At 35.9% G+C, this 12,339-nt stretch overlaps 1 protein-coding gene across 4 annotated transcripts in view; it reads right to left on the bottom strand.

Annotated features, from left to right (window-relative positions):
- phkb (phosphorylase kinase, beta) overlaps positions 1-12,339 on the bottom strand; it is a 140,714-nt gene that overhangs the window by 11,461 nt on the left and 116,914 nt on the right. For 2 of the 4 annotated variants that reach the window (XM_087261643.1, XM_087261641.1), the window contains 7 exons: positions 12,136-12,218; positions 11,965-12,055; positions 7,862-7,920; positions 7,555-7,717; positions 7,395-7,476; positions 2,743-2,800; positions 1,850-1,940 (listed from right to left, as the gene is read on the bottom strand). In XM_087261643.1, coding sequence (XP_087117769.1) covers positions 1,850-1,940; positions 2,743-2,800; positions 7,395-7,476; positions 7,555-7,717; positions 7,862-7,920; positions 11,965-12,055; positions 12,136-12,218 — 627 coding nt within the window. The remainder of the gene's footprint in view (positions 1-1,849; positions 1,941-2,742; positions 2,801-7,394; positions 7,477-7,554; positions 7,718-7,861; positions 7,921-11,964; positions 12,056-12,135; positions 12,219-12,339) is intronic. The other 2 variants (XM_087261642.1, XM_087261640.1) reach the window with 1 other exon arrangement.

Here is a 12,339-nt window from a genome sequence, read left to right as displayed (position 1 = left end):
GATAATAAAGACGATAAAATCGGTGTAATTCATTAACATGTACTGTTCAAAAACATTTTAAAACTCATTCTTGATCACTATTTATGATGATTGATGATCATAGAGAGCTGAACAGACCTTTTAATCCCAGTTGCATTGCACAGGCCCTGTCTTGTTGATATCAGTATACGCGTTACTATGGAGACGTGTTAATACGGAGTTGTAAATCAATTTGGTGGGCGGGGAAACTGCACTTTACGTCACGTTGCAGTGGGCCTTAAAATGTTAGGGATTTGAATCCCACTGTAAAAAAAAAAAGACTTATTCTATTTATATCACCCTAATATGACTGTGAACACAGTTCTGTCCAAACAGCGTACAAAATTTTCATCATAGGTGCCCTTTAATGATGTTCACTACTTTATTTTGACAAACTTTAAAAATTCCTGCACACTACACAAAAAAGTACACTGTCAATCAACATCACACAGCTCCGAACTATTCTTCAAGATAGTTAATTAACTAATTGTATATTATTATAAATTTTATTTAAAAAAACAGCCACACAAACAACTGACATTTCACCAAATGTTTTATTATTAGCTTACTAGCAAAAGCCTACCCAAAAATAAAAAATTCCAAACCTGTTTGAGCTTCTTTTTTCCATTGAACACAACGGAAGATATACCGAAGAATGAAAAAAAAAAAAAAAAAAAAGCCATCGACATCTATAGAATTATTGTTCCTACTATGGATGATGTTAGCTGCTTTTGCATCATTCTTCAAAATATCTTGTTTTGTGTTTAACAAAAGAAAAAAAAAAGTTAAACACTTAAGTGTGAGTAAAAGATGAGGAAATTTTAATTTTGGGTGGAGTATCCTTTAATATGGTCTGATGTGACTTTACCATATTACAAATTTTATATTATTTTTCACCTTGGTGAGGATGAGAGAGATCTCTTATAAAAACATTGACCCTAAACTATTGAACACTGATGCACATCAGACTTGCTGCCTTACAAGCAGTGACAAATTATATAGCTAGAGGTCAACAGCAGTTCCAACAAGAACTCCGTGAACCTGACGAACTTCAGATTTTCAGAAATCTAATTGTAATGCAGCATGATGCTCATTTGAATAAATGAGATGTTGTTATATATTCCGAGATTTTGACCCCCTGTAGCATTTAAATCCTCATTAATATTTCAAGCTGGGCCCTCTGGGATCAAAACGGTCAGGAAAACTCAGCAGCTCAAAGTGACAAAGTGGCATTTGGGCATTCAGATCCTACTGCTGTTGCTCCTGGACTGAAGTAACCCTTAGTACACTTTGGCAATTTATAATTCCATTTATCTGCCAGGCACTTTTTATGCAAAGTAACTTCCGGAGTGAATGTTTTTTTTTTTTATCAGTGGATGCGCTCCAAGGAAAATGAATCAATGATATTAGCTTCGTTTGAGCTACAGGAACCTATTTTAATGTTCACCAATTTCAAGTTTAGCTGATGGATTCCTCTGAGGAATTAATATAAACAGGTGTTATGGACAGGTTACGCTGCCACACACATAATGGATTTTAGCTCACAAACAAACTGCGAATGAGACACTGATATACTGGCGACTCAATCAAAGATGCAGCAAATTACAAAGTAAATAAATACCACAGACGCAAAATAATTACAAAAAAAATAAAAAATAGAGCTGCATGGTTTCTCTGTGCATGAGCATAACAGCTTGACTCAGCAGATGTGAAGAAAAACAACAACAACAACAAGGGATGAGTGTTGCGTGCTCATGAGTTAACATTTTTTAGCACAGAGTCGACGCTTGCATGACACATGCAGAGGTCGTTTGCCCCACTGGCTGATTACCTGCTTGCCATGGACCAACATAGTAGTAATATGAGGAGCTATAGAACCAGCAAACTTCTGGATAACGGCCGCAGCACTACGCACCGCCAGCCTACATAAGGTTTGCGTGTTTAAAACATATATACAGTTAAAGTCAAGTATTAGCCCTCCTGTGATTTTTTTTTATTGTTTTTCAAATATTTCCCAAATTATGTTTTTATCCGATATATTTTCAATAATGTTTATTCTTCTGGATAAAGTCGGATTTGTTTTATTTTAGCTAGAATAAAACAATAAACCTTTTAATTTTTTAAAAAACATTTTAGGGCAATTATTATTAGCCCCCTTTATATATATATATATATATATATATATATATATATATATATATATATATATATATATATATATATATATATATATATATATATATATATATTATTATTATTTTTTTTTTTTTTTCGATAGTCTACAGAACAAACCACTGTTACACAATGACTTGCCCAATTACCCTAACCTGCCCAGTTAACCTAATTAACCTAGTTAAGCCCTTAAATGTCACTTATAGCTGGATACTAGTATCTTGAAAAATATCTAGTAAAATATTATTTACTGTCATCATGGCAAATATAAAAGAAATCAGTAATTAAAAATCAGTTAATAAAACAATTATGTTTAGAAACCTGTTAAAAAATCTTATTTGTATTAAACATACATACAGGGGGCTAATAATTCAGGGCGACTAATAATTCTTACTTCAACTGTATATGCGCATAGTTTGTTCAATTTGATGCAAGATTAAAAAATACAACACACAAGTAAAAAAATTGTTATTGGCATAAACATATCAAAGGTCACCATGGTAATAAGAAAATAAGTGTAGTTTCACATTAAAGAATAGAGGAAAATCCTACCAAAGCTTCCTGCTGCCAGCTCTTCTGTAGATTCTCTCCAATTCATCCTTAAGATTCTCTAAAAATATAGAAAGATATATTCAGACACTATGTACTATTTAAAACATCATCCCTAAACAGGGCTTGACATTAAGACCTGCCAGGCTGCCACCTCACCAAACACAGGTAGATTTCAGCTGTGGCGGGTTGGACAGACACCTCCATTAGCCACTTTAGTCAGTTGACAATAATTTTTAAATTGCCAGTGCTGGCTCATTACTAAATATTAGAACTTAGGTTAAAACAATATGCGTGCAAATCTGATCAGCATGACTGATAATTGTTCATGCGAGCAAAAGAAAGCAGGTGAATACCGGATAAGAGCATAATCAGGCGATTAGTGAGACACAGGCTCTCCTCACTCAATGACGAAGGCTCCAGTGTCGCAAAGCAACCGTAACTGGAAACACAACTGGTGCGATTGGTTCTATTTAAAATAGAATGGAAAATAGCGATGCTTGTGCACTCACAGTTCTACTCCAGCTTTTTTGTTAGCAGCAGCTGTTGCCACTTTCACTTTAACCATTCTTTGAACAGATTATTAATGAACCTAACGCGATCATCCATTTCATTGTTTTTTACCTGCTTTCTTTTGCTTAATCAGGCATGTGATCAGCCGAGGACAAAAAAAAAAGGAAGACAAAAACCTGCCCCACAACATTTTTTGTTTTACCAGTTTAAATGTTTAGCAGTTTAATCATGACCCAAGTAATAGGTTTATACTTTGTACCTCAATGTCGGGACAGATCCACACACAGCCGCTAGATGAGGGCACTAACTCGGTTAGTTCTAGTGTCCACAGAATGTAACCTTCCCTGTGATTTAGTCGACTCTTTATTCTACATGATACATAAACTGCTAGTTAGTCAACAATTTGAACTGTAAAAATATTGAGTCCCAATGAATTGACCAGCCAAATATACTGTAATATTCCACCTTAAAAATAACCACACATCGTTATTAACCCTGCTGGAGAAAAACAGCTTAAAACAGCCTAGGCTAGTTGGCTGGTTTTAGAGGGGTTTTGGCCATTTCCAGGCTGGTTTCCAGCTATTTCCAGCCTGTTCCTAGCTGGCCAGGCTGAAAGATGACTAGCTAAAACCAACTTGACCAGCCAAACCAGGCTGGCTGCCCAGTCAAAACCAGCTATGTCCAGCCTAAACCAGGCTGGTCATGCTGGTTTTAGCCGGTTATTTTAAAAGCCTGACCAGCTAAGACCAGGCTGGAAATAGCTGGAAACCAAATGGCTAAAACCCCTCTAAAACTAGGCTGGTGTAAGCTGTTTATTTTCAATAGGGAAGAGTCCCTTTCCTTTGGCTTAGTCCCCTTTTTAATAGCTTTAATCAATTATAAAATATATTTTTATAAATTTGTAATATCATCTAAATCTATGACTCTGTCAGGTATTACATTTGAGGTAGTCCTAAATTAATGAAGACCTAAGGACAGATAAATTACAGAGAAGAATTACAAATGTGCATCCTGCAGCCGTATTTATAATATACATAGAGCGCATGTGGTCGTGGCATGTAAATGTGAACGCGGAAAAAATGTGCACCGCTGCATACGCATTCAAAGCGATTTCTGAATCTTGCATATTGTCAGTGGCTTCGTCACATTATAGTACTACACAATATCATTGTTACTGTATATAGACAGTATCCTAGGTAGGTTTACAACTACATCTCTGGATTTGATGACGAAGGAGAGACCCCCCTTCAAAAAAATAAAACTTAGAATTCACACTAATTACAGGGGTCGCCACATTGAGCTTGGAAAATACGAAAATACAGAAAAGAATCACATCCCTGTTTGATTATACTCCTTTACAATAACATTGCTTTAATTGGAGATTAACTGTCCATTTATGTATAGTTAACTGGTGATCTGGCCTTTAGCCTGGACAAAATACTTTTTATTCTAGATACATGACAACAATTTTGTTTAAATGTCTATTGTTTTGTTTTTTCAGAAAATCTTTGTTGAATAAAAAGTGTATGTATACAGCTATATTTTGCTTGTTTTGACACATTATTTAAATTTTGTGGGTAGGACATAATTCATTTGGTGTGGCTAGAGAAAAAATAGGTAAGTCGCTAGCCCTGAAAATGTATATGAAATAAATACTAATTGCATGTGACACAAAAAAACCAACAATCCATTTGCTCATGCTCATTGAACAAGCTCATACACAACACACTCAAAAAGTGAAATGAACAAGGAGGCATGTGTAAATAACACATAATAAAAATTAAGTCATTTTAGCAGGCCAAAGTTAAATATATGCACATAAAATATATTTTCCCAATAACAAAATGGTGGCTCGTGAAAATGGTGAGTGGCTAGTAACATTGGAAATCTACTAGCCACAGTGGCTGGTGATCAAAAAAGTGAATGTCAAATCCTGTCCCTGGAGTATATATAGGCCCGAACATTTGCTAGAGCTACATAAAAATAAATAAAAAATCCCATAAAAGTGCTTATTTAATCGGTCCATGCTTGTTCAAGAGTGTGAAAAGTCTTGAGCGTTTAGATAAACTGTAACTATGGGAATTATAGCCGTGACAAGGGTGTGCGAGCTAGCATTGCCAAACCCACTTGCTTAGCCATGAAGGCACTAAATGGATTACAGCTGTGGACATTTCATTCAGATGAGCTGTAAAAGCAGCCATGCAGTAAGACGTGTCCTGTGGCTCTTGAAAAAGCTCACTGCTTCAATAGTGCTAAAGTACTCCGGCCTGACACATCTAATCATTAAAAGCGCTGGCAAAAAACTGTCGCAGAAATCAGGAGAAACATTTGATTGCACTTTAAAATAAATCCTTTAATTAATTAGGGGTTGTTTCCAGGGGAGCGGTTGTACCAGCAGTGCGCAAGTTACAAATGTAGCCTAGTTGCGACATATAAAGGGACACTAAGTTACAACTTATGCACTAATAGTCTTATGCTGCACCACTGAACTTAAACTTTAAACAGAACTCTACGTTCCAACTGAATATTTTCGGAAGCCTTTTCCTCTAAATAGTGGTAGAAAAGAGATCAAATTACATTGAGCTTGTGATGATAATAAAGGACCACGAGTTGTCATAATATTATTTTTCAAAGACTGTTTTGTGGTTTGATTCAACTGAAATGAGAATTACTTCATTACTGAATTTTTAAAGCTTTTAGTATCTCTAACTCCTTCATGTTGTGTTCATGTGAATTTCAGGCTATTTAACAATTTGAGGGCTTATGATTGGGTTTTTACGCCATTCCATGTCACTGCATTACCTTACAGCGTAAGGTAACAAACTATTAACTATATTCTGCCTCAAAGTGGATCTATCACGCCCATTTTTACAAGATAAAAAAATAAAATAAAATAAAATAAATTAAAATTAATTAAATTAAACAAAATAAAATAAAAATTTTGATGTCGCTAGAGCAGGGGAGCCCAAACTTTTTCTAAAATACGGCCAAAAACCAAACTTTCTTAAGGCTGAATTTATTTAATGATATTTAACAATACCTACAAAACATTACTATCATTTATCGTTTATAAAAGAATAGAGTTGCACTGGTTTTTGCCTTCATTTGCTGGCCTATATCTTCTGCATAGTTCTCTGTTTATCAAGTGACAATATTTACGCTTTAAAACATTTTGATTTATTTACATTTAATTGAAACATTTAACTTTAGTTTGCTTTTTTGTAGCTCAGCAATAAAACAAACACACAAACAAGGTTACGTTAAGTTAGAAATGAGGATCTCTGTTATAGGCATTTGCCCCAACCCTCTCCATCATTCTCAAATAGGATGTGGGGCCAGTGGGCCCCACTTTGGGCATCTCTGCCCTAGATGGTGTTTATGAAGTGTCAGCTCAGAATACCTAACTCATAATGTTGCATAACTCTTTGAAGCTGCCCCTTTTAGGCATTGATCCTAATTGTGCTATTTTGGTGACTGTTGCTTTAAATTCAAATGAGATTGAATTCTCAGCCCTATTTAGGAGAGCAGGGCAACAAATGCCCATGTGTCAGCATAGTAGCAGTTTCAAAACAAGACTAACATCCTATACTAATGAGGGAGAGAATAATGGGCATGGCTTTCCCCCTCTGATGACATGTACAAACGGAGAATGTCAATCAAAGTTTTTTGCATGTTTGTTTTTATTAAGTGTGATCATAAAAAATTAAATTAATATTTTTTTTCCCATTAAAAGCTGGTTATATTCACAAACTGTTGCCACACAACTGTGTTTAACCCCCTTATAAAAGTGATTTTGCACAACAGGTCCCCAGTAAGAGCAAATGGTGCGATCCAAAGTACAAATTTAGTTGCAAACTAGCTAGTAGTTATACTAAACCTTTAGAAGTGCCCAAACTCCCTCCTGGAGGGCCGGTGTTCTACAAAGTTTAGTTCCAACCCCAATCAGACACACCTGGACCAGCTAATCAGGCTCTTACTAGGCTTTTAAAAACATCCGTGCAGGTGTGTTGAGGCAAGTTGGAGCTAAAATCTGCAGGACACCGGCCCTCCAGGGCCGAGTTTGGGCACCCCTGCTCTAGTGCATTCAAATTTAAGCAAAAGCTCATGAACCTTAAACCTACCAAGATTACAAAACCACATACCATTTGTATTGAAGAATTCAGGGCCTTCTTTTTTGAGGAGAATGCTGGCCAGCTGGGCTTGACTGGCCAGACAGTCACAATCCTAACAACAGAATATGAGTTACTTAAGGCGGCAAATATTGAACACACAATCATTTACAGACATGATAGTTAAGCTCACGTTGAATTTCTGCAGAATTTCAAATGTGGATTTATTGAACCATTCCTCGTCATTGATCTCAGGCTGCTGCTCCAGATCAGAGGCATTGGGTGTGCTTGTTTGACGCTTCACCTTCGAGTGCTTGGGCAACTCCAGCTCCTCAAAGCTCTTAAATTCAGGGATCCTACAATACAGAACAGCGGAAATGTTTTAAAGGCAGATGAATGCATCAAAATAAGTGAGTTTCTTTCTGTTGCCTCAATATATGAACAATATTGATCATAAAGCTGAGGAAAATAAAAAGGTGTAAATGGAGGTTAATTCTTACTCAGCTTCATTGACGCGTAGAAAATCCAATTGCTCCACCACAGCGCCTGATATCAGGGTCTATAGAGTTACCACAGAAAACACAGATATTTATTGAAGACGTGATAATTCATGTAATATGATCTACTGTAAATGACACACTAAGCAACTACAGAACCGAGGGATGAATGGAGTTACTAGGTAACAAAGGATGGATAGCTGATTAGAACCATTTTCACAATGCACATGCATATTAATGATTAATGTGTCATTTCAGTTCTAAAACAGACTGCTGGAAATTGTATATAATTTAGTTTCTTGGCTTCTCCTTCACATGAATGGTTTAACTCAAATAGTTTGATAGATCTTCCATGAACTTCTACTCCATTTTCTGTCACATCATCTCTCAAGAATTCAGAAATATGAACTTTAACTAGGTCTCTCCAAACATTATAATTAGATTTTTTCTCAGGCAGTCATTGTTCTGCTGAAATTCTGAAATGGAAAATCACATAATGGATTGTCTTAACGCAAGCTATTGAATTAACTTTGAAAGGTTAAATAATTTTGACCTTGTATCTGTCAAATGTGAACCTTCAATTCCACATCATTATATAACCCCTGCACCTTTCTGATACATTTCATGGCAAGCTTATCTTCACATCTGACTCTGTCACATCCAATCAAACACTAGCTGTTAAAAATCAAGACTCTGCCTACATTTTCTCCAATTTTATCTTTTGTTTTTACCTCAGGGGTGTCATAAAATGAAAAAAGTATCTATGAAGAATTTGTGTTTTTTTCAATCATAATATTACAAAGCTGCTCAGTATCTCACACTGACAACACTATATTTTCCTTATTATGCTGTATATGCTTTACTTCACACATTTAAAGCTGCTTCCTTGCGCGTTTTTTTGTTCACTTTGTTTTTCTGGCATTTTTTGAAACTTGAGGTGCTGTCCTTGGAGACATTTTGACAGGCTGAGCAATTTTGGAAACATTTACCACAAATCATTCTTCACCATTTAGAGGTAATGACTCACACAGTGGTCAATGGAGTCTATGAACCTTGAAAAATGACTGTTACTATTTTCAACCTCATATGTACAGCTCCATTTTTCCTTTAATGCACCACTATCTACAGGTAGACGTTTTAAGCTGTCTGACCGAATGATTCAATATATTGTTCTTGTCAGTTCAAACGCTTGGGGTCATTAAGAATTGGGTTTAAAAAGAAATTATACATTTTGTGCTATCCTAAAAAGATAATGGTTTCCACAAAAATATTACATTGGACATTTGTACACTGATAATAATAAAAAAAGTTCCTTCAGTTTCAATTCAACATATTAAAATGATTTCTGAAGAATAATTTGACAAGGAAGACTGGAGTAAAGCCTTCTGAAAATTCAGCTTTGCCATCAAAAGATTACATAACATTTTCAAATTATTGAAACTTTTAATAATGTTCGATTATTATATTTTTTTAAGAGAAGACCTTAGTTTAACCAAAGATGTGCTTTGGTTAAGTCACATGATGTGCAGTGTTTTTCTGTGGCGTGATTTCGGACAGACTGGCATTTATTGAGAGTACTTGCAATTGAAAACATCGATAAAAACAAAGATCCACAAAAAAATCTGAAACATCACCTCCAGTAAGTTATGATGACCTATTTACTACTCCAAAAAGTTTTTATCAATTTGTTTTTTGTAAATCAATATGTTGCCAAATGGCATGTGCAATATAGCAATAAGTTAGCTAGCTAGCAAGCTCAGCTGTTATCTTTTAAGTTGTAAAAATAACAACATGAAGGCTAGTAATATAATGTTGATTAGTCATATGTTAATGGCATTGCATTATAGATAAAACAAAATATTAATTGCAATACCTTTAGATACGAATGCAGGGAACAGTGTATTAGTGAGCACCACAATGTTCTATAGTAAGTGAAAGAAGAAAAGGACCAAACTGTCTCTTCCAGCAGATGAAAATGAGGATGAGATTTTAGTGACCATGGGAAAGATGTAGATTAAAGATATGATTAGATCAGTGATAGACACAGTTCAGGTAAGTTAGCTCAGAGGTAGATAAGACAGGTGAAATATGTTATATAGTATAATGATGTATAAACATTGTTAGCTAGTAGCTACATATTTGATGCATCTAGATACATCAGACTTGTTATTTATTTGTTATAATATTTAATGGAGGGACTATTTATACCAACTGTGCTGTATGTTGTTCACATGATAATACAATATTATGTTTGCTTAAATAATATTCTGCAAAATTAATGGAATAAATAAAAGCTTTTGCAATACCAGTTGTTTGAAAGTATGTATAAGGTGTCATTTATAAGTTCTGAGTTCTAAGTTCTAAGTTTTCACATTCATATAGCACATTTTGTTTTGTTTTACACAGTGGCTGCCCTTCCAGCTGCAACCCATCTCTGGGAAACATCCATACACACTCATTCTCACTCATACACTTCAAACAATTTAGCCTACCCAATTCACATGTATGCATGTCCTTGGACTGTAGGGGAAACCGGGGCACCCGGAAACTCCCGCGAATGTGGGGAGAACAAGCAAATTCCACACAGAAATGCCAACTGACCCAGCTGGGGCTCGAACCAGCAACCTTCTTGCTGTGAGGCGACAGCACTACCTACAGCACCACGCGTTGCCATGCAGTTTCAGAAGCTTTTCAAAAACAAATTAAGTTTTAGCATGTCGAGTATGGGAGGAAAGCTTGTTCCAGTATTTTGGGGCGATAAAAGCAAAAGCAAGATCCTCACTTTCTTTACACTGGGACCTTGTTACAGAAAGAATAAACTGATCAAAAGACCTTAGTGACCTACCAAGATTACATACATGTAAAAAATGTGATAAATAAAACGGTGCCAGATCATCGAAGGATTTATAAACATAAATTAACCATTTAAAATCAATCCAGGACCTAACACGCAGCCAGCCCAAAGAGGAAAGAACTGGGGATATTTGTTCATGCCTGCGAGTCCCTATCAGAAGTCTTGTATTTTGGACTAATTGCAGTCTATTCAGGGCACTTTGACTGATATTAAACGGTGTTAAAGCTTATAATACTGCAACACCAATTAAATCAAAACAAACAACATTTCAAACAACAAAATTATTAATTAAAAGGACAGTTCTAAGTCAGACATTTCTAAAGCCTAGTTTATACTTCTGCGTCAAGTGATCGGCGTAACCCACGGCGCATGCAACGCGCGTAGCTGTGCATTTATACTTCTGCACACTGTTTCTGTTGATCTGCATTAACTGAAACTCTAATTGACAGTGAGGTGTTAATGTTCCTCTGTGTCAAGTTTCTTCGCTAGTGTTTTTTTTTTCTGAATGATTTCTAATTGTACAAGTTGCTCAACTTACTCATTTTGAGGCAGAAACCGGCAGATGTGCAACAACTTTAACCATAAAGTAAACACAAAATAAAACCTTCCATCCGAAGCTCCTTCACGGGACTCCACGCTTGTAAACAATCACTCCATCTGACTAGCGCAGCTCTCGGTCCCGCACAGACTCGTAAGCGCTACAAAGCCGACCAATCACAGAGCTTGCGTTTCGCGTCGTTGCAACATTTAATTACATTTTTTTAAAAGGTGCGTGTCAGCAACGCCGACGACCACAGCGTAGGGCTATGCATCGATGTGTAGGCTGCGCCATAGCATACGCGTGCGCTTGACGCAGAAGTATACATCAGCCTTAAGTTAGATCCACTATCATAAAGTACCTTAAAAAATCCCCAATTTTTTAAAGCACATCAAGTTAGACAATTCTACGAAAAGAAAAATAGTCCAACATTTGTTTAATAGATTTATTATAATACGTGCAACAGAGAGATTTGTCAAATTTCATAACTGGTTGTAGTAAAGTCTGCTTGTGTTCAGTCGTCTTAATGTAATTAGCAAGATTTACTTCACTTTGTTCCAAGATAAACAGACCAATATGAGCAACTAATTACTGTACGAGTTATTTCAATAATTTTTTTTTAAATGCAATGCTGTAATGCATAAACATGAAACAATGCATTAGTAGAAATGAACACATTTCAAATTCGATCCTTTCTTATTAAGAGCAGCACACCTGAAGTCTATCCACATGCACTTTGACTCCTCCAATGTTTCCCTTCTTGAAAGATGCCAGCATGTCCAGGATGGGGTTAAATCGGCTCCCCCTAGAAACCAAAATATCATTGTTCAATACTGTTACATTACTGTAAACAAAACCATGAAAACTAATGAAAGAGACTTTTACTTAATGTTGTCCTCTCTGATAAGTACGAGAAAAAGAGGCCGTCCAGGCATCTTCCAGCACTGCTTAATAAACTGCAAGGCATTCTAGAAAAACACATAAACACAGCCGAATTAATACACACAGTGAAGACAGCAGGAGGAATGCTCTGTAAAACTCTGACACTGATGATTTATGGGGAACGTTTCTGTCCATTGCCCATTTTCT

The sequence above is a fragment of the Danio rerio genome, chromosome 7 (genome assembly GCF_052040795.2).
Source record: "Danio rerio strain M-AB ecotype USA chromosome 7, GRCz13ab, whole genome shotgun sequence".
Lineage (NCBI taxonomy): Eukaryota > Metazoa > Chordata > Actinopteri > Cypriniformes > Danionidae > Danio > Danio rerio.
The sequence above is the reverse complement of the archived record's forward strand: the minus strand, read 5'-3'. Positions and strand labels throughout refer to the sequence as shown.